This window comes from Manacus vitellinus, unplaced genomic scaffold, assembly GCF_001715985.3.
Source record: "Manacus vitellinus isolate BGI_N305 unplaced genomic scaffold, ASM171598v3 scaffold_9_pilon, whole genome shotgun sequence".
NCBI classification, from domain to species: Eukaryota; Metazoa; Chordata; class Aves; order Passeriformes; family Pipridae; genus Manacus; species Manacus vitellinus.
This window is the reverse complement of record NW_021940917.1, coordinates 8,625,591-8,650,860: the sequence shown is the minus strand read 5'-3', so window position 1 is coordinate 8,650,860 and position 25,270 is coordinate 8,625,591. Positions and strand designations below refer to the sequence as shown.

Sequence of the window (25,270 nt, the reverse complement as noted above, 5' to 3'; positions counted from 1 at the left end):
GGGGACAAGGGGATGAGAAAACGGGCAAGCAGCTGGTTGCTACAGCCAGGTGTCTGAGAAATAGACAACTGGCTGAAACACTGTGCTTTGCCATGCAGGACGGTGGGGTTCCTGGAGGTGCAGAAGGAGGGTAAGAAAGATCATGAGATTCCTCACAAAGCAGATTTGGCCTCTGCAAACCTCCACAAGCACACTAATGGGACAGAAACACTCAGGGATGCTCTCGTACCTGCAACTGACAACACTGAGTGGAGAAAGATCTCTCCCACCTCTAGAGAGACAGACACTTGTGGCTGGAGCAGAGAGATTTGTCTGAACAATTTTTCCTGCATTTCTGTAGGCCTTGCTTGACATGACTTCAGAAGTTGCAAGAGGCGTAATGTTTATACTTATAAGCTGTGTGAAAATATGCAATGTTTATACTTGTTAGCTGTGTGTTTATAAGGTTTGAGAACATAGTATGTTTATAGTAAGAAAGTCTTGAGAAACTGGAGATAATGAAACACCTGCAGATCTCGGAAAAACCCTAAAGGCAGAGCATTAGAAAGAGCTTTGCATGCCAAGTATGATCTTAGGCCGCATGGACAGAGCCTCAGATCCAATAAACCGAAAGCATGAGACACGTGCACAGACTGAGCTATCCAATCGCCTTGTTGTGAGCATGTACCCAGAACAAACTAAACTGTATAAAAGTTAACTCATTTAAATAATAAATTGGACACTGCTGATCACATTGATCGTCTGCTTTGTCTCTGTACTCCTGCTGTCCACAGACACTGAGTCAAGAACAGGGGGAGAGACCAACCGACTGCCATGGGAGGTGCGAGTCAGGCCACTCTCTTCCAGCCACATGCTGCTTGCAGGGGCACACCTTCCTGCAATAATGTGAAGAAACAGGCAGCTTTATAGAAACACAACACAGGTTTCTGTTTTAATGAGAAAATAATTATATACTTGCATTGTAGGCCTCACAGTCACTATAAAACAGAAGCAGGATAACATTTAAGTGGTTAACATACAGAAAGCCAGGTATTGTTGAAACTAGTTGGTAAGTCATGACAAGGATGCTGCCTTTTGGCTGCCAAACATGTCACTGCTACTCTATTTTCCTTCAGATAATGTCAGTACAGAGCAAGATGAAGCCCAAATTGGCAGCTTTAAAAACGAACTGTTCAGAAAACCTGCACTGTAACTCCAAACTGATTATGATCACAAATGCTAATGCTTAACTATTTTTCAATACACAGTTTCATTAAAACCAGTCTTTGCCACGGGAAAGGATCTCAGCGTTTCTTTTGTGGAGACAAAGTTAACTCTGCAATAGTGCTCTTTTGTTGCATTTGATACAGTCATATATAGATAGATATGTAATACTGGCGTATACTTATAAACACCTAAGCTTGGTAGCATGCAAATCAAATAACAGAGGCAAGGAAACTGCATCTCACTCTTGTTACCACAGCACTGAATGTGCTGCTGACTATGAGTGTCCATAATTTCTGGAAGAGAAAAACTGCTGGGTGGAAAGTCTGTCTGTCTTGGACTGATACATGCCAATACTTTTGTGGCAGGGGCTGAGAGCAAATACTTCTATCGCAGAGGACTCCTGCCTGGAGTCTCCTCACCGCCACATCCCCCTTCTAGAGGAACAATTTAATTTTCACTTCAGGCCAATTGTAGCAGTATGGGGGGGATGTGGCAAAGCATGAAAAGATGCCCGACAATGAGTGATCAATGTCACTAGCTTCCAATGAGAGAGCAGGGGGGAAAAACAGGCCTACAGGCTAAAGAACATACTACCACAAGTTCCTGGGAAGGCAGTCCAGGGCTCAGCCAGCTTTCAGGAGCAAATATTGGAGGAAACTCTGAAAAGCGCCATTTAATGCAACACCACCTCAGCACAAGTACAGAGGCCATATCCTCTTCTCAGGAAACTCCTTCTTCCCATTCTCTCTTAATCTCTCCCCAGAGGTGGAGGGAGCCAGGAATCTTCTTGACACAGATGTGCAGAGCTCACAGATGCAGCTACATCATGTATGGTCTCACTAGTGCTGCACTGGTGCCACTGCTTTTCCTACAGCTGTACAGTAACGACCCGCCTGCAGATACTAATCACAGTGTCGACTGCCACGTCTGAACAACAGGTCCCCTTCATTAGGTATGTAATTCCTTCACAGGCATGGTGCCTCCTTGAGATAAGCTTGCTGCCCTTATCACAGTGAACTCTCGGTTCAGCAGCAGTTTTCTTCTATTCAATAGCACTTATGGAGACAACTGACAGAACTGAGTCCATGGGTATATACAATTGTATTTGCTACAATTCCCTGAAAATAAGCCTCCAAATTATATGTGTCCATGGACAGAAATCACGTGCTGAAGGGTGGTGGTGGTGAATAATTTGGTTGCAAGCTCTGTGTTTAAGAAAAGCACCAAAAGTATGTTCACAGTATCGGTACTCATTTTAAATGAGCTCACTGTTTCAGGATAAAACAGCACAGCAGGTCATGAAACCAAGGAAAGGCTTAGGGAGGACACAGTATCCTGGCTGATGATTTCTTAAAAAGATGTCAAAATAATAACTGACTGTAAAAAAGACAGTATTCTGTATAGAAAAAAGCTCGGTGTCTTTTTTCCCATCACCTCCCAAACTTGTTGGTTTCTAGTCCAGAAATTATGGTTCCCAGTTGTAAAATACTCCTATTGTATTGCTTGGTGATAAGAAAGAGTAAACCCGCAGCCTCTATACTACATACAAATACAAAGCACAAGAATTAATACCACATTTCTTTTCCTAATCGTCAGCTTACAAAACTGGTCAATACTTTGCAATTGTGACTCATGCAAATACCATGTTGGGTCAAATTTTAATATCACAAATACTGCATTAACTCAGTGCCTTATTTTTATATCCCCTTTCGGAAAAAAAAAAAAAATCATAACTCACAACTATAGCTGGTATAACAGCTTTGGAGAAAATAATCAGTACACACACTGCCATACACTTCCTGGTATGCCAGCCTCACGCACACACCCGCACACACCCGCGCACACGCGCACACACACGTGCCCACACGCGCACACAGAACCACACTAATCCTTCACTGCTGATCCCAAGCCTAAGCAATAACTAAAGGCTCTATGGTTCGCTTGTAGCGCTGGAAACACCTGCTGAACAGCAGAAGTAATGTTTTCTTCCCCTGTCTGCTCTTCCTTGCTCATTCCTTCCAACTCATTATGCCCTTTAGCTTTTTTGTTGCCTGGAAACGTGAAGACTTCCACAAAGCACTCTACTTCAAAGGCTTTTTACGTTGTATAAATATAGTTGAACACATAACTATCTTTTTTCTTTATTTCTTACCTCTTTCTAGGCCAGAGTCTGGCTTAGTTCAATTATTGCCTCATTTAAAAATTAAATGTCCTTTATTATCCCTTTCCCACTACCTTTCTGCTTCAAATTATCCATCTTCAAAGATTTAATACATATGCCATTCTTTTCCCTCCCCACCATCAAAAAATAGTTGTCATCCGCTAAATACAGATTTTCTACTTAGAAACTTTGTTGTGTAAATATGCTCTGAGAACCTGGAGTTCAGGTGATATTGCAAGCATATAGGATCCTAAAGCTAAGGTAATCCATTTGGCTTAGCTCTCATCCCCATCTATTCCACTCCTAAATTGTGATGGCTTGTGTTTGCAACACAAGGACTGTTTGACTGAGTCTGCTGGATTGTATATTTGCAATAACTGCCTCCCTGTTTGTTGGGTTTTTCTCCTTTTAAACAGATAAATTACTAGAAAGGGGAGCAGAACCCACCCCCCCAAAACAACCAGTCCAACCCCAAACCCAACCCTTCAGTGTCCTCAAAGAAATAGAACAGAGGGCAGTATCTTCGTGTGTTGTGGCTGGATAAGAGTATGCCGAATTAATGCTGACGGTCTTGGTGCAGCGGCTGTGGGAGGCAAAGGAACTGCAGGAGGTTCTGACAGGAGCTGCTGGGTGGACAGTGATCCTGGGGGCAAGGCAGGGCTGTCAATTCAGTCAACACGAAGCACAGGTGTGAGCTCTGGCCACAGACTCGTCCATGACAACTTCCTGCCATATGCCTGCAGCCTATCTGGTCCACACAGGGACAATCTTGGACACCCCCTTGTGCCCACCCCCAAGAGCTCCCACCCCCTGCAGCCTCTCCACTGCATTATTTTCAGAGGGGAGATGGAGAGAAGAAGAAGGGGCTATTTTCTAGGTGTGTTCTTCCTGTAACTTCAGGATTGCCCGGAGCAGGATCATTTCTGTGTCTATGTGCATCGAGTTTCTTGTGTATTTAATAAATATTGGACTAAAATGCTGCTGCTTTCATGGTGGGTTTTTGTGTTTGGATTTTTTTTGTTTTTCTTTCTTCCTTTCTCTTTTTTTGGTTCCGGCATGCCTGGTCGCTGTCTTCACACCGCAGTGTGGTTATTCATCCTCCTCTCGGTTGGCATAAATGCCGGCTTCCCAGCGCAATGCCAGAGCGCTCTTCCTGCGGTTCACCCTGGTCGCCTCCAGGACCTGGTCAGGAAAGAAAGGGAAAGCACAGGGTGTCACTCAGCTGCCCACAGCCCCTGTGTAGGGGTGTCCCACACTGTGCACCTGGGCAGACAGAGACCAGCCAGGTAGGCAGGGACCAGCCAGGTCAGCCCCTCCCACAAGGCTCCCAGTGCCGCACCTTGTGCAAGATGGGGAGACTCATGCAATGAAGCACTTACTGATGGCACACAAGAGCAAAGCCACACCACAGGAGGACAGAAGTGGTAGGAGTTGTCTGGCAGCACCCAAATGTCTTCTGGGGAGCCCCACTTGCCCTTTACCAGCCCAGCTGCACATTGCCCCATCCCAGGGTCTCGGCCCTCTCCCTAGAGGCAGCTGCAAACTTTCAGTACCAGGAGCTAGCAATCAGCAAACAGTCCAGAGGCTGTTTTGGAGCTGCACATGAAGCCCAGAAAGCAGCTGGCTGCCTATTTTAGCACTTCACCCTCTCAGGCAGAACTAGGCAGCACCCACCCTGCCACCCTCTCACCCCTGCATCCTCTTCTCCTGGTTTTTGTCTTGCAGCTAAGGCGCTGTGATCAAAGTGCTCTTGGAGTAAAAGGACATTTACACAAGGAAGAACTACAAAATCTGGTACAAGATGGGCTCCAATACATTTATATGTATTTCATATGCACATAGTCACACACGCAGATACATGCACACACTGGGTATGTATTGTACATATGCACGCACATAATTAACTAAAAAAGTAAGAAACAGTTTTAATACGTGTTTTAAGAAACTTGGAAAGAAAATGAGACAACACCAAAAGGCATCATTGTGATGTGTGTCTCATGTACTCCTCAGCATGGTCATGGGTGTTTTCCACACAGCAGATTAAGATATAAAGGGGTCTGGATCCTTCTTATAGAAGCACATGACAATGTTATTTTCTGAACAATACTGAATTAACAGCTCCATGATCAAATTACAAAGCTGCCAATGTTCATTGGTCTCAGTGTGTTTTAAATCAGCCCTCCCAAAAAAGCAAACTTTTGAAATTTTTAATGTTAAAAAAAAATTGTAAAAGATTCCCACAGTTAATACATGACTCTTCACTGAAACAATGCCATCCATCCCGGGTCCCTACTGCTTCCTGCACAATCCTTGGCTGCAGAAGAGTAGCAGACCTTTCAAGAAAGGATGATGCTGTTTCATTCTTCTGTGTAGAAGGTCAGATACAGTGAGGACTTATGTCTTGACTGGAATAAAAATAAATAATTTAAGACTAAAGAAACTCTTCTTTCAGATGTGACAAGATGTGTTTGGAAAAGTATAGAGGTACTAGGCTCCTGTACAGGCAGTATCACAAAATCAGCTCTGAACTGCCAGCTGAAATTACAGGCCCTCGTAACTTTGCTTATGGGAATAAGAATGCACTACTGCATTTAAACCGAGTCCTAGACCTCCTTTCAGGAGCTGAAGATAAGGTGGAGTTTTGCCAGTGTTAGTATTTCTTTGCCCTCTGGGTTTCTTTTGACTATGAACAAGTCAAAGAACTAAAGGTAAAATTTAGCCAAGAGAGAAAAATTTTAACTAAAGCTCTATCTTCCTTCTCAGCACTGACCAAGGCTACAAATCTAGTCCAGGTCCACTAGAGGGATTTTTTTCTGAAATTCTGCCCAAAATCATGCCTCCTCTTTCTGAAGGACAATCACCACCAGAAGGGGGGACAAGGGCTGAATGGTTTCTATTCTACCCAGTAGAGGACAAATGTGATCACAAACCTAACTATATATCATGGTTAGGCTTCGTGAATGAAGATTTAGGAAGGCTCTATCCATGTTTGTTGCAAGCACGCTGGTGGCTTATGAGGCCAATACGAGATAGTGTATATATATAAAAATAATCAAAATCAGGAAAAAATTTGTCTGAGACATCAGCCTGTAAACTGTGTACTGGAGTTATTCCCAGTGAAGGGGTAAGGACCACCAGTTTAAATTACATGTCTGGGACTCTGAGTGCCTGAAGCAAGAAAAGACAACCCAAACTGAACAATGGAGAAGCGAAACTGGGAAGAAGCAAAAGTTCAAACCTAAACTGCCACTATATACTTAAATGAGATATGCTGAATTTGGCCTGTAAAAATATGCCAGCTGAAAATAATATGGATTTTACATAACTTACAACAATTTCTAGTCAGTGGTTTCCTTGCTGGAAATCACAATATTATGAAGGTCCCTAGCGATGGCTTGCAACAGTCAGGACCCTTGAACAGTGAAGATTCCTGCTTTGGATTAGACAGTTTGTATTTGTCTTAAAAGATAGCAATAGGGTTTCTTCCATTTATTCCTGGTCTGCAAACATGCCCAGAGGCTTGTCTACTTCTGCAAACATTGCTGGTTGCTCCAAGCAAAGCTCTATCTAGATTTGTATCAGAGATACCACGCAGGCATTGAATGTGGACTTCAGACTTTGCAGGAAAACAAGTAGTGATGTCTGGCTCAGTATTAAAATAGCAAGCCTTCTAAATGGTAGAGCATATAAATTAAAGGTCCCTTTGAATAGTTACTCCAGAATTATTCTTCTAATCTACTGAAAAGAGTGTTTGACCTAAAACAACCCTTGTTTTTACAAGGCTGTGTCAGTTTTAGACCCGCTAGAGGAAACAGTGGTATAATTATAACATGCAACTGGAATGACTGCGTGGGGAATTGGGACTCCTCAATAGAGCATTGAATTCATGACCCAGGAAGCTGCTTGCCTAAAAACAGGAAGCAATCTCCATTTTAAAGTTTTTTTTTGGCAGGTATCAGGGCTAACCCTAGACCCATCATGAGTCCAGCACCAAAAGCTTTCCACAGCAGGTCAAAGAAGCAAAGTCTTTTGCTTTTATTGTTGTGGCAGTTTTGGGGGTCTGTAACACATTGCATTTTGGCCATGTTACAAAATGCTACCTTAATGCTTCATAAGTGCCCTCCTTGGTGATGCCCCACATCAGCTCAGTGGATGCAGGCAGGGCAACCCAGGCAGGACCAGGCTTGGGTGCTCAGGGTGTCCTAAGGCAGCCAGGGTTCATAACTGCACGCAGTAAGCATATTCTGAAAATCAGAAAGATCATAAAGCAGACACTTCACTTGAGGTTATGCTTCTTCAGCCTGTGAACTATGCCCTAATGATAAGGCCACGTAAGTGAAAAAAAGCAATGTTACATAAAACCTCTTATTTGGGAGAGGTGATTAAAGTACTGGCTGCAATAGGACACAAAGAATTTGGAGAGCAGAAGCAGGTGTGAGGGAAAGAAAAAAGATACGTAGGGCTGTAAGAAGCACTCTTCTCTCTGCAAAAAAATTGCTGTGTGGATCTTGTGGTTGCAGCTCAAGGTCTCAGTAAGAATTGCAGAGGGTTCTTTCCTCATAGATTTAATTTATTTTTGAGAATTAAAAAAAAAATCAAAAAATTTGAAACATCTGCCACTGTTAGGTGTAAGATTAATTTTTCCATCCGTCCGAAAGATGGAGACCAACTTGTCCTGAGTTTCCCTCCAACACATTTAACAATAATTGATCTCTAAGTGCCAACAAAAAAAGCAAAATAGATATATGCTTTAGCCCAAAGCATATTTATGTCAACCACTGAAGTTCTCTGCGTAGTCAGAAAACTGACTACTATCCAGTACAGGCTAATATTTATTGAACGCTAGCAGCAAAACTGATGTGCAAGCAAAAAAATTTCTCTGGAGCTTAATATTTTACTGATTCTTCCCATCTGGACCTCGAAGAACTGAAAAAACCCAACCCAAACCAACCAACAGTCAAAAATCAACCAACCAACCAATCGAAAAAAAACCAGAAAATGCAAAGGTCTGGGTGTCTAAAATCTATGCATACGATGCAGTAAAGTTGCTGCAGCACGTCCATGGAGCACACTGTGCACAAAGGCACAGAAGCACAAATTCAGGGAACAGACTGCTTGCTCCTGCAGATGTGAGCATTTCTGCTCAGGAATGATAAACTAAATGCTTTAAATAAAACTGGAACTATTGAGAGAACATCTATTTCTCCAGTACGAAGGTATTTCCTTTACTGCACCTACTTAATCTATTCAGTGAATACACTAGGAACTGGGTATGTGAGATTAAAATGTGTTTACTTGAAACAAGACAGAAACAGTATTAAATTGCTGCTGGTCAGTATTAAAACACAAACCGTATGCCCTGTGCCATCTAATCTAGTGTGTTGGTTTTGTTCTGTAACATTAAAATTTTCAGCAGTAGCCTTTAATGCTGCATAAATGTCACCTAATTGCAGTTATCTCCTGCAGTATGATTGGTATTTAGGAAGCTCAAGCTAATGTCCTGTAAATTTGAATATTCATATAGCTCTAAGGCCAAAAGCAGAAGATTTTGAGGATAAAAACATCCCATATACGGGCACACACGTAAGTCTCTTTAAAACAGCAGAAGGATGTGCTTTTAATATAGGCTGCAGGGGTTTGGGGGTGATGCAACCACATTGCCCTAATGAAGCAGGATGTAGTTTCCTGCACGTAGTTTAACTTCAGCAGTTACTGTGCCTTGCTGAGGGGTTGTTTGCTGCTTCCCGGAGTGGAGCTGTCAGGCTGACTGCATGGAAGGCCCTGCTCCCAGCTGGTGCAAGCACAGCTGGGACAGCTCCACTGCTGCCAACAATGGCTAAAATTGAGCCACCTGCCTGCACTGGAGTGGATAATGGAAAGCTGTAGTGAACAGGAGACACAGCTCAGCTGTGAGGTCACTAGAGAGTAAGGGCATTTCATGCTGTTCCTTCTGAAACAACTGCCTGGCTTCAGCTAAAGATTTCCAGTGAGAACCATATGGTTTCTTCGGTCTGAGGCTAGATGCTGGGGATTAGCCAGAACACATACTTTCCTTTCACCTGCATACAGAACTGCTGTGTCCTACAGCCTTTTTTATTTCTAACACTTTTCGCATTCACGCACATTCACTTCCAGTTCCTAATTCTTTGTGTCATTATCATTATACAGGTGGACACAAAACTTTTCCCAGCAGAAGGCCACAGGCTGGGCATGTAAAATCTATACCTGAGCTTATGCCTTTCACACAGCATCAAACACTCCAATCACTACTTGCTGTTTATAAATCTTGACTTAGATTATTGTGCAGATATTATGGAGGAGGAGAGGCTCAACTTGTGTTTAAAATCATCTGAAAGCACACTGCTCTTATACTGATTAGCTCTCTATAAATACTCTACACAAAGATCAATCACTGGCTTCTATCAGTGAGATAAAACCCACACTAAATTATTTAATGAATAGGAAAGACCTGACTTTGCTTTACTCTCCAGGACAGAAAACATTCATGTACTTGTCTTGAGGTAGCTGATGTGGTCAAATATGTTATGGAATATGAAAATAGTGGAAGGTTCATGTTTATAAAAAAGTGCTGATGTTGGAAAAATGAATGTCAGTCATTACCATAATCCGCACAGAAAATTACAGGCAACTGAAATATCCACATTACTAAGCATCTTGTTCTTAACAAACATTGCAAAAGTGTAGTTAGTATCAACTACCTGCTCTTAAAATTACTGCCTTTGGCAAAGTCCAGCTTTATAGGGATAAGGAGTGTGCAAGCTCCGCCTTGCTAAAATACTAAATGTCACTCTAAATACCCTTTCCTTGGTAGGTCTGTGTTTCTTCTACCCTGAGACCAACACTGATGCTAAGCTGTGGGAGTCTGATCAGTCATCACATCACAACGGACAGGGACAAGGACAGGATCACAAAATGCAGCAGACTTGAGGCCATGCACTTGACCTGACTCTTCTTCCACAGCTGAAAGGTTGATGTTCAGGTTCTTTACAAAATACAGAGATTTCAACACATTGTAATCAGAAACAAAGGAAAGCCACGGCAGTTTCACTCAGTATCTGAGGGTGCTTGGATCCCAGGTTTAGCTTTGCCCGCTAAATCATAAAAGGGATTAAGGAGAAGTTCACATTTCTTGCCTCAGGAATGTTCAAGTCCTGGGCAACAGCCCCCATTCCTTTAATTACAACCCCTCCTGTGCCAGAAATTGTAACCAGAATCCAAGGGTTAGAAAAACCATCCACACAAATATTTGTGGATGAGAGACATGCAGGAATATCACACACACACACACACAGGCATCCCGATTTTGATATGAAATGGCACTGGCACACAGTATGAAAACACCAACTGCAGCAACATGCACTTGGAATCACCATGCAAGAGGAAGCAAAAATAAATAAGCAGTTGAAAAGTACCTCAGAAGTAACCTTGCTAGACAGTAATTTACAGGTGTACTGGTAGAAAGGGAAAAGACCAGCATTAGTACATTGAACAAGCATGTTATAACTAGGAAACAAGAACAAATTAAAGAAATTGCAAGAACTGGCACATTCCATAGTATAAGATTTCAAGCAACTTGGTTGTCACAAAAACAAAAAAAAAAAAGAAAGATTACTCAGTTTGGTGTTATTTTAATGACGTTGCTTGGCCAGTCTCAGTCTTGTTTACCATCAGTGCTTGACTCGTTCTCTTGCTGCTGCTTTTTCTCTTTTACTCATCTATTTAAACCCTGTATTGTAACATATCCTCTGGAAGAAACTGCCCCCTTTACTGAGCAGTGAAGTTCTTCCAAGAACAGATGCGTTTGATTTGCCCTTCTGAAAGGCAAAACCCACAAGCGCTGGACAGAGAGGCCATGTTGTAGCCACTGAAGCCAGACATAAAACAGAGGCTGGTGATGCCTGAAGGAGAGACAGGGTAGATGTCCTATGGAAACCACTCTCCTGTCTTTTGATGTGTCTTATGTAGGGAGAAAATAAATCTCTATACATCAATACTGCTGGTGTGCTCAGCATGAGAGGGAGTTTCCATGGACATCAAACCTCTCCACAATTCCATTCAGAAGACCATGGCTGCTGTGTACCTTGACTGCTCCCAGTACTTGAGGAAGTCCCTGGTTCCCCTCACTCAGAAAGAGCAACACTGAGCCACATTCAGCTCTCTGGATGTAATGCTCCAAGTGGCAGCTGCCTGTCTGGTTGTTAGTTATGCTCCTTTCCCCATATATTTCATGTATTTTTAAAAACAGTCCAGTGATTTCTCTTTTGTTTCTTTAGTTACAGAAATCTTTTTTTCCTGAGAACACTGATCAAATGTTTTCTGCTGACAAATCAAAACTATTCGTTGTTTAAATAATAATTGCTTAGCCTGGCACGTAAAATATTAGCTCAAACTGACAGTGGTACAAGCGCAGCACTTCTTATTTAAATTATCTTTCCCTTGTCAATGGTGGGAGTTGTTTACCAAAGGAGAGCAGAAAAAGGCAGGGAAGAGAAACAAAACACTCCTGCTGTTCCGAGGAAGTTGTCCCTGGCTGCTACAGGACACAGATCTCTAATAGGATTTTGGGTGGGCAGCAGCAAGAATGTGAATGTTGTTTGGCTTTATGCAATGGGCTTAACAGAAGAGGAGAATGACAACAAACCTCAACACTGCGGGATTTCAGTGTGTGCTGGGGCTCTGTAAATTCACTTGATGATTCATCCCAGAAAAGGATCTATCCCCCAGGGTTGTCTGACTGGCACCAACACTCTGGCAGCACATCTTTGGGCACTTCTGGGCCACTTTAGCAGCAGTGGATAGTCGAGCTGGCATCCAGAGCACACTTCTTTGGTCAGACACTGCCCAGATCAGCACTCTGTCAGGACATCAGGGTTTACTGCAAACTGCAGAGGAGACCAGGCAACTGTGGCCAGCCTGCTTTCTAGGGGGCACATGTGCCGCTCTACAAGCATCTGAGGAGCTGTGCTCGGGTAAATGAGCAGAGGGAGGTAGATGTAATGACATCTTGCATATCTTTAGTGTGCTACAACATGCATTACAAGTAGAATGTATGTGACCATCACACCAGTGGGAGAAGATTTCAGCCACCACTTCATGGGCTGGGCAAGTCACCTACACTCTTCAAAAGGATGGAGGAAGAGAGCAGGGTGAGTGAGAGCTGAGTGCTACCCCTCTAAGTAGAGCAGCTTCTCTGCTGTGCTAAAATTTCCAGCCACTGACAGACACTCAGTGTGGGATTCCCAAAGACCAGTTCTAGTTTGCACAGTTGGAGTTTTATACTCATCTTTTTTTTCATGTTCCTCACAGCTTCTACAAAGGTCGTGAGAGTTGTGACATGTGCCCTGCAAGCCTCTGAGCACCTTCAGAGAGAGATCCTCTGGAGAGATGCCAGAAAACAGCACTAACTGGAACAGGTGAAGCCACCTAATTTCAGTGGGTGCTTTGCAGAGGAAACCAGAGAGCAGCTCCTTCCTAAGATGTGGCCCCAAGATGCCACTGCCAGAACAAGGCATGCTTCTGTGCACAAGCTGGCTTCCTGTGTGGCTGCAGAAGCCTGATGGACAATGAAATCTTGTTTTTTAATGGTCTCAGTAGAATAACAGACCAGAAAGTTTCTGGTATGCACTGGAGATTAATCTATTTGCATTTTAGTTAGCCAAAAAAAGTGCAACAGTGCATTCATTCTAAGTATGTTACTGTGCAATATTTACCAATAATGATTAAAAAAGCTGCCAGACTAGTGCAGTATTCATGTTACAAACCTTCACTTACTTCTATACTCCTAATGAGACCCTGCAATTAATGAACATCACTAGAAAGCAGTTTGTTGGAGCATGAGCTCCTTGGCACTAAGGTCATTGTTCTGACATCTCTGGGAAATGCCTGGAGGACTGTGGCTGCTTCAGCAAACACTGTGACCATTCAAGAAGTTCTATACTGCACTTATATCTCACTACCTTCTGAACTCACTGCCCACAGTAATAACGAGTCTGAATAAGAAACAGCTCATGTATTGTTTGGAAACAATGCTGTATAATAGTTGCTTCTGAATTTTGATACTTCCAGCTACAAAATTCATAGCTCTTCTTATTAGTGCTTCTAATAAAGAATGCCTTAATTGGGTTAAACTCTCCTACTGTTTGTATGGAAGAAAAACAAGTCCAGCAGGAAATAGCAAGCTGGCTATTGAAGGATCCAAGTTTTTTTTCTGAGACATTCCCAGTCCAGTTCCACAAGAAGTGGTTTCTGGGGAAGTTATCAACTTACAATGAATCCTGAGCACACTGGGATGGGACTTTGTGAGTCTACAAACACAGGTGTGAATACATGCTTGATCCAAAAAGTTCAAAGAGTAACTAAAATAACCCATTGGAGGGTCTTGGTGATGTGTGCATTTACAGAATCTGATAGTTGTAGTGCAGCTATCCACTGCTCTTATTATTGGTTAACTTAACTAAAATGAAATCTGAAATATTTGCAGTGACACTCTCTTCCTCTCCATTGGTCCCCATCCTCCCAGATGTTTCGAACATCTGCTCCTTAAAATGTGTTAAAATCCTTACACACTTGCAAGGTGATTTGAGCAGATTCTGGTGAAATAGTTTTTTTTGTTGTCTGTTGGTTCTTGTGAGTCATAGTCTGTATTACAGAGCAAAAAGTGAGGAGGAAAACGGCACTTACACTGCTGTCGTCCATCCTTTCTCGTCTCTTAGTTTTGTGTGTTTCATAATCCTCCATCAGGGTCTGCATCAGGTTCTTGGGTCGCTGGGCTCCAGCAGACTCCTCGGATGGAGGGTCTGACTGTGAGACAGGGCCTTCGGTGGTAGGGGATGGAGGAGGCTTGATCTTCTCTATCTTCCCTGCAATGATATGAAAAAGAATGATCCTTCCTAAGCTGAGGATTCACAAGCTGTTTACCAAAGATGACAGCTGGAGAACCATTTTCAGCAGGGTTTGAATGAAGAAACAGTTTGGAATGAGGTCCATGAAACAATCTGACAAATCAGGATGGCCATGGAATTTAAAACCACTCTCCCTCTTGCTGTAATCCACTACACCAGAACACTGTTCAATCTTTTTACAAAACCTAGAGGAGTCACCAAATGACACAATGTAAGTTTTACCCACTGCCGTTGTTCACAGTAGTATCTTCTTGAACTACCCCTGTTCCCTCCTACAGGATACATTTCAGTGATTTGGTAATGTTTTTAAGATTCTGGAAAACTGCAAGATTTTTTTTTCTGGTTCAGACAATACAACACACAGGGACCGTGCACAAGACACCCAAAGAAGGTATCTTGTTAAGCACTGCTGGCTTTTTCTCTTTTTCCAGTAATTTATCTGCTTTGTAAGCAAGAAAGGTTTGGGGTTGATCCCTGGTGCTGCTCTCCCCTGCAGCAGTTCCCTGCAGGCTGCACAGGCTGCTCCTGTAGGGAGACCTGTGGCAAAACAGGATCAGGTCTCTGTCCTATAAACCCTTCATTCAGGTAGGGCTCTTCAGTCTCCTGGTGGGAGGAAAGTCAGAGAGAAGTCAGGTTTCTCTCTAACTGTGCCCATTTCACCCCATGGAAGCCTGTTTTAGGCACAGTGATCCCAGAGGTGGGTAAAAGGCATATCAGAACAAGGAAACCACTTCTACAAGCTGCAGGAGAGCTCAGGGGGTGGACAACCCATGCTCCTTTGGGAAGGACAGTCTGCCTTTCTGATCACCAGGTACTGGTCTGGGCTAAGCTACCCACCTTGTCCTGGTAGGAAGAATGAGGATGACAGTGGCAGGTCATAGGAATAATGTGCCAGGGTTCTCAGCTATGACAGAAGAAAGCAATACTGAACCAAAATCAGATTTCCTTTTCTATGGGACCACCATCAACTCCTTGAAATACGACATATTTCAGTGGATGAGGGAAGAAAACCAAACCAAACCAACAAACAAACAAAACCCTCAAAAAACAAAACAAAAAAGGAGAAAAATACTCACTGTAAACCCCTTAAAAATAAGTGAAGTAATCAGAAGGATAATACAGGTTTTCATGAAACTCGCTGCTGAGGCAAAGGAAAATCCTAGCTGCTCCTTCAAAAAGCATCGTGACAGTGGCAGCCACTAGAGAGCAGCCTTGAAACCTCCTGCAGAAATCAACAGCATTTATTCTTGAAGGAAGAAGTGAAATCTGAGTAGACACTGCAGAGGTGTTTTTACAAGAAATCTCCTGGCCAGGCTAGTTTCATTTCTGATCAGTGTTGGAAAACCCAGCATGACCAGTTTCTTGCTACAGGCTTATATCTTAAGCTGGGTGGTGCAGGGATGAGGTTGGGAATTCATCCTCCTTGTATCACCCTACCAGAGAGTGGAGGGGGGGGGTTCTGTGGGCCCAGGTTCTTCTCTGGGTTGCATGAGGTTGTCTTGCTCCACAGACAACCAGGAGTTATGCTGCCAAAGCAGAGGCCAACAGCAGGTCCTGAGCTGCCCAGCTGCACCCATCTGTGACTGCTCCACAGGAGAGAGTAAAAACTACTGTCACCTTGCCAGTGAGGTCCAGAGGGTAAAAAAGTGTGGTGAAAATAAAAGGCCTGACTGAGGGTCAGACATCTTCCTGTATTACTTCATTCTTACACTAGCAATTGCCTTAGATGCATGCAAGTAGTGCAAAAAGAATGAGAGTTCTCAGATGTCTGCCCAGCTTCTGCTTTCCCCTAGGGATGTAGACACATCACAGGATGCTCAGACTCATGGACAAGCCTAATGGTTGAAAAGAGCTCCTTCCACTCCACATCACCTTTGGGGATCTACATTTTATAAAGAGGGTATCTCCAAGGAGATCCACTGCCCCTGGATGGAAGGCCTATCAATTGTCATATTCATATATTCACAGAATCATTAGTGTTGGAAAAGACCTCCAAAATCACTGAGTTGAACCTTTGTATTATATGTATACCTATATATTGTATATGCATACACTGTATGTATATGTACACATGTATGGATACATATATAAAATAGAAGGCTCTAGCATCCCAAATCTACATGTACACATTCACTGTTTACTTACAGATATTGTTGCCATTTTTTCAGACATCTGCATAGCAAAGAAAACTTTTCAAATTAAGACATTTCAGCAAGATAGATTGCTTCAGGAAACTGGTCTGTGCTGGAGTCAGGGGATAGCTGAAGTAGACAAAAGAAAAGGTCCCTCTGGCAATATGGAGCCATTTAAGGCGAAAGGTGGGCTTCTTTGCTCTTCTTGAACACCAGGTGAGCAACACAAATAGGCAAAAGCACAAACACACAAACATTAAATAAAGAACCTCTCAAAGATCCTTTCACTTCATAGACATTCTCCACTACAGAAGGAATAAAAGAGCAAATGACAAATGAGCTGGGTTTGTATGCTGTTAGGGCACTCCTGGAAGTGCTCACGGGATGACTGATGAGCACTCCAGAGGAATCCTTGAAGAGAATGATGAACTTTGCTTTTTTTCTTACCGGTGCCTATAAAGGGGGGTAAGGAAACAGCATTTCCCATAAACATTTTTGCTCTAGCCTTTCTCAAAATTCTGATTTTAAAAAGGAGTTAATGCATATATATTATACCTGGTCCTTATTCTTTACAAGCATACAAGGCATTAAAAATTTTGCAATGGCCACAAATATTAAAAATATCTTGCCCCAAAGTTTCTGCCTCTCCTCCCACTATACAAAAAGTAATTTCAGGCTACGGTTGAACCTGAGAAGCTTCCTTAGTGTAGGTACTTATCAGTGAAAAATAGAAGTGGAAAATAGTTTTCAGGTTGAAGAGGCTCCTCTGACAAAGGCTTAAGCTCCACAGCTGCCACTCAGGATAAGAAAGTAGGTGAAAGAAAGAAAAAGACAACACACAGACTTCTCTCACTATTTGGAGGCAACAGTTAGCTAAAATTTAAAGGTATCTGATTGCTTGCATCTCTAAGTTGCCACTCTCCCACTTGGCTTACACCACCCACTGAAATTAGCTCATTTAGTGAGGGCTGAGGACAACAGAGGATGACTAATTGGTGGGCAGCTCTCCTTGATGGGTATGCAAGTGGGTCTGAGTGCCAGCATATGAGCGCAGGGAGTGCAACGTGCCTTCTGCCTCACCTGGAAACACTTTAGTAATAAGCACCGAAAAGGCAGACGTGACAGCTTCCCAAAGCTTCTCCCAGGCGTAGGTTCTTGTGTGAGCAATTTCCCTATACCTCATCATGAGACAACAAGATTCACAAAAGGTTTCTCTCCAACTGAAAAGCCCTCACCAAACCAAGACCTCTCATGTAATGATTTTCACATCTCCTCTGACGAACAGGATTACCTAGACCCAGGCACTACAGAAAGTTAGATACAAGTTCTTCATAGTCTAAGTTACTCCTAATAAAAGGAACATGGGAATTACATCACCAAACTTATGCTGAATCCTCTTGTGTCACACTTTCATCATCCTGCTCAAATAAACTATCGGACAGCCCCAACTGCTCTGCCCAGGAGAGATGCTGTACCATCTATACACTGTAGGAGGAAACCACTGGCTTGCTATGCAGCTGCTTGTGCCATGCCAAGTGCAGCAGAAGCTGCAGCAAAGCAATACAGGAAACTATCAAATTTAAATAGAGCTCCATAAATATTTTGGGACCCACGGAGACTATCCATGTAGCCATACTCAGACACTTTCTTGGTTTTTCTTGAGTTTTCTCACTCAGGAAATCCAACATTTTGTGAAAGAATTTGCATAGGTTCTTCATCTTTACCTTTCCAGAATACTCTGGACAAGTCTTGTCCTGTGTGCACATTCCACTGAAATTACCCTGTGTCTTTACCCAGTGAACTGAGGTGGGTTAAAAGGTTGCTTCAAATCACCCCAAACAACTTGGAAGGACACTTGTTAGCACTACAGAGGTTTAAAGACCTTTTGGACTGTGTTGGGTGGTTGGCAGACCAATTGAGTAGCTACGGTCAGCCGTAGGAAAGTTGTATTGTCATGGTGAGTAAAACCAGCCTGTTTGCTATCTAAAATAATTACAAGTTACTTCATACATACACCAACATGAATGGTGTTAATCTCCCACATTTCAGTAAAATTACAATGCAGTTCACTGCAGTCCTTTTTTGTGGTTGGCGTTTCTGTTATCCACCTAAGTATCCATATCCACAGCATTGAAGAGCAGCAGGAGTAATAAATAACCATGGAACACCTGGAGTCCTAGTAAAGCTACTGTGCCCAGACCACCAACTAAAACCAACCTCATTGTAAGGCCATTGCTAATTAAGTTAATTATACCTCCTCAAAAGAGTTCTGGTGAGTTTACACTTCCCCACTTAAAGGTTTAGAAATAGATTTTTCAAATTTAGACTGGACCACTTAATCCCTTCCTGCTGAGGCATCTTGATGTTAAAAGTGCCAATCCTTTCTTTCAGAAAGATAATTTGCTGACGAAAGTACTTCTGTTTCTTCCTTAGTAGTAGTAGTAGCAGTGTTACTGTTATTTTTCTTTGTGAAACTAGATATTCATTTTACAGTATGTAGTGGGTTTCTGTGGCTGGGTTTTGGTGGGGGGGGTGGTTACAGGGGTGGCTTCTGTTAGAAGCTGCCAGAAGCTTCCCCTGTGGCCAGTGCCAGCCGCTCCAGGACGGACTTCCTACCTCTGGCCAAGGCCGAGCCAATCAGGAGTAACAGTAACACCTCTGTGATAACATATTTAAGAACAAAAAGCTGTGGTGCAGAAAGAATTCCATCTTGGGAAGAGCGGAGTGAGAACATGGGAATGACAATGCAGACACCAAGGTCAGTGCAGAAGGAGGGGCAGGAGGTGCTCCAGGCACCGGAGCTGAGGCCCTGCAGCCCGTGGTGCAGACCATGGTGGGGCAGCTGTGCCCCTGCAGCCCATGGAGGACCATCGGGGTACAGAGACCCACCTGCAGCCCATAGGGGAGCTCATGCTGGAGCAAGTGGATATCCCAAGGAGGCTGTGACCCCATGGGAGCCCCAAGACGGAGCAGGGTCCTGCTGGAGACCTGCGGCCCGTGGAGAGGGAAGCCCACACTGGAGCAGGTTTTTCCTGGGTAGCACTTGTGGCCCCTGTGGGGGACCCACATCAGGTCAGCTCATTCATGAAGGACTGCACCCCATGGAGGAGTGACCCACAGGACAGCTGTTTGGGAAGAGCTGCTGCCTGAGGGATGGACTCATGCTGGAGAGGTCCATCAAGGACTGACCTCTCCCAGCTGTTATCTCAACTCATGAATCCTTAGCTGTTTTTTTTCTTTCCTCTGTCCAGTTGCAGAGGGAGAGAGTGGCTTTAACAGGTACCTGGCATCAGACCAAGGTCAACCCACTACACAGTACCAGACACATTCTACAGCATAATCCTTAGTGTGTCCACCAGAAGCAGGGTTTTTTTTTTTTTGCTCTGTAAATCACCTCCGTAACTGGCTGCAATTCAGCTTTACAGCCAGACTTTTTTGCCTCTGATGAATTACATTTCGCCTCTGTTTTTGCAAATATTTAAAAGATCCTGTAAATATTAAAGTAAAGTGGCTGCAGTCTTGCAAGGGATTGCATGGTATTCCTCCTCCCTATTTTTAAGGACGCCTGCAAGCTTTAACTGCAGTACAGCTGGCTAAAGGGACAGCAAGGATGAGATGAGATGAGGTTACACACCCTGCAACACTAAGGGTGCTGAGCTGACGTACTCCAGCTGAGAGCTATGCTGAACACATCTGCTGCTCAGAAAATACTGAAAGCAGAAAATTTAAGAATGACTTTGGCAATGCTCTTTGTGGTTTTTTTTGATCAATGACATTCTTAAACATTGCCACATATTCATCTTTTCCTAGAAATTACTTCTTTGCCTTGTCACCAGCTGCAAAATGCAGTAGCTTGAGTCATTGGCTAATAGATTCGATTTTCTTTCTTGAACGTGTGGCAGTTGGACATTTTAAGGGAAACTGTCTGGAATGATTCATTATAAACAGAAGTTTATCATTTTCTCTAGAACATAACATGACAAACATTTTTACAGACACAAAGTAAATGCCTTGTTGTGTAGAGAAAGCAGAAGTACACTCTTTTCCCAGATGCTCCATTAAAACAAGCATTAGTGCCAGCAGTACTTCCAACACCACCTGTGAGTAAAACACAATCATATCATTTTGAGCACTTTCAGCTACAGATGATGCTGTTTTTGAGAGAGGTCACGAACACACCTTTACGCAATGAGTCCTCCTGGTTGACGTTTGTGGTGCCCTATATCTCACATCTTGTCAGATATTGCTCAGAACACCTCAGTTTAGAAGTGGTTCCTATTAAAAATGCTGTTCTGTAGGAGTAATAACAATAGCACTCCAAAGAAAGGATTGATATCTGCTACATTTTTTGGCAAAACCCACAGATTAAAATCATCCCCTTTGCAGAAGAAACAAAACCAAGTATTAGCTATTTATGTGTTCCATAACACTCCAAGTTCCCAATCATATGGGTAAATGAAGTAAATCCAGATCTTACTCAGGCTTGCCATGACTTTCAAAAGAAAATGACCACCACTCACTCATGTTTACATCAGTGGAAGTAAGGACACAATCTAAATACTCTGAGTAAAATGAATACTTCTTCACAATGATCACTGTTAATAAACCTCTTAAGTACTTGCAAAGCGTATGTAGGTATATGCTTATAAAAATCACTACATAGTAAGAAGCCTGGTATGTGTTTTTTTATATTTTTTTTTTCTGTATTATATTAAGAAGGCATGAGTGTTGATTTTATTTCTTGAGAAGGGGAAAAGAGATATGCTCAACTGGAATGAATGTCCCCACAAGAACTCAGAAACTGATCAGTCAGAGGAGGACTTCTGACTCTATTAGGCACTTTGTTTGTGATGCCTGTTTAATTCAGTAGTGAATGACACCAACTGAAATACATGGCAACTCATGACTCTGGAGATCATTCTACAAAACAAAGTTCATTAAGGCCAAGAAAGACCTGAAAACAGAAAGCAAAATACACAGAAAAAGAAATCTGATTCAAAACCCCAAAATCTGTGAATCTCCACTACATTTGCACTTCCTTAATGACATGCAAGAGAACAGAAAGCCTGTTAAGAAAGGCCTTGTATGTTTGTCTTTCAAATAGCCATACAGCTGCAAAGACTGTTGCTGTCCTTCCCTGAGATGATCTTAAACTACGCTGAGTGGTCTTAGCAGCATAGGGATAGACATGTCATCTACAATCAGTGTGGCAGGGGATGAATAGAGCACAGTGTTTAGTAATAATTATCAGCATCTCTAAGTTAATACTGCACTACATTTGTGAAAAAACAGAGCCTTCCATAGGTGTGCTCACGAACTGCAAGGCTGTCCTATGCAGTCCTCCTGCCTGCAATTTCCTGGCAGACGAAGTCATGACCCTCCTACACCCTGCAAAACAATGTTTTCATTCAAAAATGACATAAAACTAAACCATACCTGACCCTTCAGTCACATTTCACTTTCCCTCTAACACTTTGGGCACTTACCTGGTGCAGTTTTGTAAGACACGGTTCTGGTGGGCATGGGTGGTACACTCTTTGTAACAGGGCCTGGTGCCATTTGCAGACCTTGCCGCTGCCTCTTCAGCTCCTCTTCTCGCTCCTGGGCAGCTCTGATCTCTTCTTCTATCATCGACAAAGTTCGCTGTTTCCTTGACCGTAACTTGAAAGGGCCTACGGTCACTTCAGGCTCCTGTGTGGCCAAGATGGAGGCCGTGCTCCTAAGCTCAGCTGCCTCTGAATACTTGCTGAAATAGCTGACTTCATGTTTGCCTTCCTCCACAAGGAACGGCTGGCTGGCTGAGTACATGGGTGACTGCTGCAAATTCTTCCCTTCTCTGAGTCCTGAGTCTTCCTCTTTTGAAGTCTTTGGTATGGCGTCCCTTTTTTCTTGAACTGGTGAAGACACCTGGGGTGGCTCAAACATTGGGTTCTGATGCTCCTTGGAGGCTGGAGCTGGCCCAGTGGTGGCTGGCTGCTCTTGGACTGAGATCTCTTTCTCTGCTGGTATTTCTTCTTCCTCGCAGTTTCCTTTATCCGCCTGCTCGGCTATGGCTTGTTGGATGGCATTTTGAACAAGAAGGCCAGCCTGGTACTCCAGCTGGTCATCCATCAGCATGGAGTCTGCCAAGGCAGAGGAGGGGGATTCACAGCCTGGGTCGCTGAAAGACTTGGAGATGCCTTCACTCCTACTCTCTGCTGGAGTGTCGGCCTGTGGGGTCTGCGGCAGGGAGAAATCTGCCAGCGAACTTTCCTGCAGGGCGCTCATGGTCTCATTGGAGGCACCACTGTCGCTTATGTTATCCATGCTGAAGTCATTAGAAAGGGTCTCCAAGACAGTGGTATCCTGAGACCTAACAGACAAATCATCCAAACCTGAGTCAAGCTCCTCTGGAGGGGAAGAGGCGCTGCCTGACTTTGGGAAGTGGTCTAGAATTCCTTGTCCATCATCCTTCACCACTGTGAAGACCGCTCTTGCACTCATGAATTCTCCATCCTCTGCCCACAGTTTTGAGGCTGGTCCAGCTCTGGGGCTATCACTGCATGGTAGCTCTCTTGCTGTGTCAGCCACAGTAGTCTGGGTACCTTTGTCATCTTCTGAGGTACAGGAGACTTTCTGTGCTTTGACAACTGGGACATTGTTACCTTCTGTTTGCCCACAGACTGAAACAGGTCTTGTCACAGAGGACATCGGCTTGTCCACATATGGAGAATTGAGGCTTTTGTAGAAGGGTTTGATGGAGAACATCTTGGGTGTTCCTGACCGCCTCGGTGGGGCCTGACCCTGAGATGGACCTGAATGCTCCATCAGCTGGAACTGCTTTCTGGCAGCTGAGAAGTCAATTTGCTCAGTAACGATATCCTCTTTTTTGATACTGACTGACTCTGGGGCTACAAAGGAGCAGCTGACCTGTTTGGGGGATGCTGGTGTTGCACCTTGCTGCTGCTGTCTCTCCTTGCGCTCCTTGTACTTCTTGTGAGATTCCAGATGATCTTCATCCAGTTGATCCTCCAGGGGCTTCTCTTGAGGAGGGTTCCACCATTTGGCAGCAATGCTGGGGTTCTTCTTGACAGCCTGGCTCTTAATGAGTTCCCTTCTTTCCTTTTCAAGTTCCATCATTTCTTCCGATTGTCTCACTTTGCGGACTCTGTATTTTTCCTTTTCTTCCTCATCTTCAAAGAGCTTTGAGGGCTTTTTGTCTTCATGGAAGGCTCGCAGTTCAAACTTTGCCTCTTTCTTAAGGGTTGTAAGAGTTGTTTCTCCATCCTTAGAGGATCTTCTAGAACTGTTTGAAGAAGTGGGACTTCCTGGCACCTTCAGACTCTCCCTAGTGTCTTCTTTCAGTCCACCCAAGGAATGGCCATTAGATTTCAGGTTCTCATCTGTTATGCTAGCTTCACATGCCTCAACTTCCAAGGCTGCCTGCTTGTCAGCTACATTTTCTTCCCTTTCACTGGATCCTGAATCTTTACTGACATTAGCAGATGCTCCTGAGCCATCCATAATGGAGATTGCACTTGGTTCAGGGGAGGATGTCCCATTAAAGGTACTATCTGCAGCAGAATCGCAGCAATTTGCTTCCAGCACTTCATCTAGGTATCTGATCTCCTTAGCAACTTCACTGTCCAGAGATTCGTGCCTTTCCTTAAGTCCATTGCGGCTGGCAGCAGAGGAAAAAAAGTGGGTTGGATTGTCTACGGGATGTGGTGAAGCCACTGTGGTGATGCTTTTGTGTTCAGAAACTGGAACTTCAATTTCCATTTTCTCTTCCTTTGTAGCAAGCACAGTAGCTGGCTCCAAGAAATTGGCACAGTTTTGGTCTCTGTTTTTTCTCAACCGGATGTCATCCTCAGGGATTCTGGAAGATTTCTAAAATAAGAGAACAAAACTATGATGAAGTCCTAAAAAAACTCACCCAATTTTTTGGGAGGTAAACACGATCTGAAAACCAAATCCTAGCACTTCTTAAACTTGAGATTAAGGCATTCCCTCAGAATGTGAAAAAGCAAGGCAAACTATTAACACAAAAACCAGAATTTATCGTACCATAAACTGGAAAAGGTATTAAAACAACAACAAACTTTCATTTAAGGATCTCCCATCTGCTTACCATCCTCACTTTGTCATTTTTTCATGCCTGCATCTTGATATGTGACTAGGACTGAGCTCTGGATTTCTAAGTTAATACTGACTTGGCAGTTTAAACTTTTCAAAGATTGGCACATGCAGCACACAAGACCTATGATCTTGGTATTTTAAAAATGCTTTCCACACCTAAAGGAAATCTCATAATGCTTCTACAGATGAAAAGTATTACTGCCCCTGCTTTGCAGAAACAGATGCTTATGTGCAGGAAAGTGATTCATATCAAGTTTGGAAAAAGGATGTGGCAGGGAATGCTCATTTTTTCAGTGGCTCAATCCTGGTCATCAAACACAGGGTAGAATTACATGGTGTTGAAGAGACATGGGGTCTTTCTCCAGCCCACATGGCAACCCACACACAATTGGACCTGAGAGACAGGAAGCATCTGCAACTCCCATGGCATGAAGATCACCACAAGGAGCATGACAGGGACCAGAGTCATGGTCTCCTCCCTCCCACTTCTTTGATCTGCAGTGCAGATGCACTGAATTCATATTTCTCCCTGATGTGTTGCCTCTGCTTACAAGGAGGTTACTGAAAGAAACACTATGTTCAGGTACAGGCAGATTTTACTGGTCAAGCAGCCTAATGAACTTCTGTGAGTAAAATCTGAATGAACTTCCAATTACATTGGCAACATACCAATTAATTCCTCAATAATTCTATATTGCAAAAAGAAAAAAAAAAAGAAAACACCCAAAGAG

At 43.4% G+C, this 25,270-nt stretch overlaps 1 protein-coding gene across 7 annotated transcripts in view; it reads right to left on the bottom strand.

Annotated features, from left to right (window-relative positions):
* Positions 1-902: 902 nt before the first annotated feature.
* PALM2-AKAP2 (PALM2-AKAP2 fusion) overlaps positions 903-25,270 on the bottom strand; it is a 264,850-nt gene continuing 240,482 nt past the window's right edge. For 6 of the 7 annotated variants that reach the window (XM_029965383.1, XM_029965378.1, XM_029965379.1 and 3 more), the window contains 4 exons: positions 21,908-24,290; positions 14,069-14,247; positions 10,801-10,839; positions 903-4,549 (listed from right to left, as the gene is read on the bottom strand). In XM_029965383.1, the coding sequence (XP_029821243.1) occupies positions 4,457-4,549; positions 10,801-10,839; positions 14,069-14,247; positions 21,908-24,290 (2,694 nt within the window). In that variant the 3' untranslated portion in view covers positions 903-4,456. The remainder of the gene's footprint in view (positions 4,550-10,800; positions 10,840-14,068; positions 14,248-21,907; positions 24,291-25,270) is intronic. The other variant, XM_018086014.3, reaches the window with a different exon arrangement.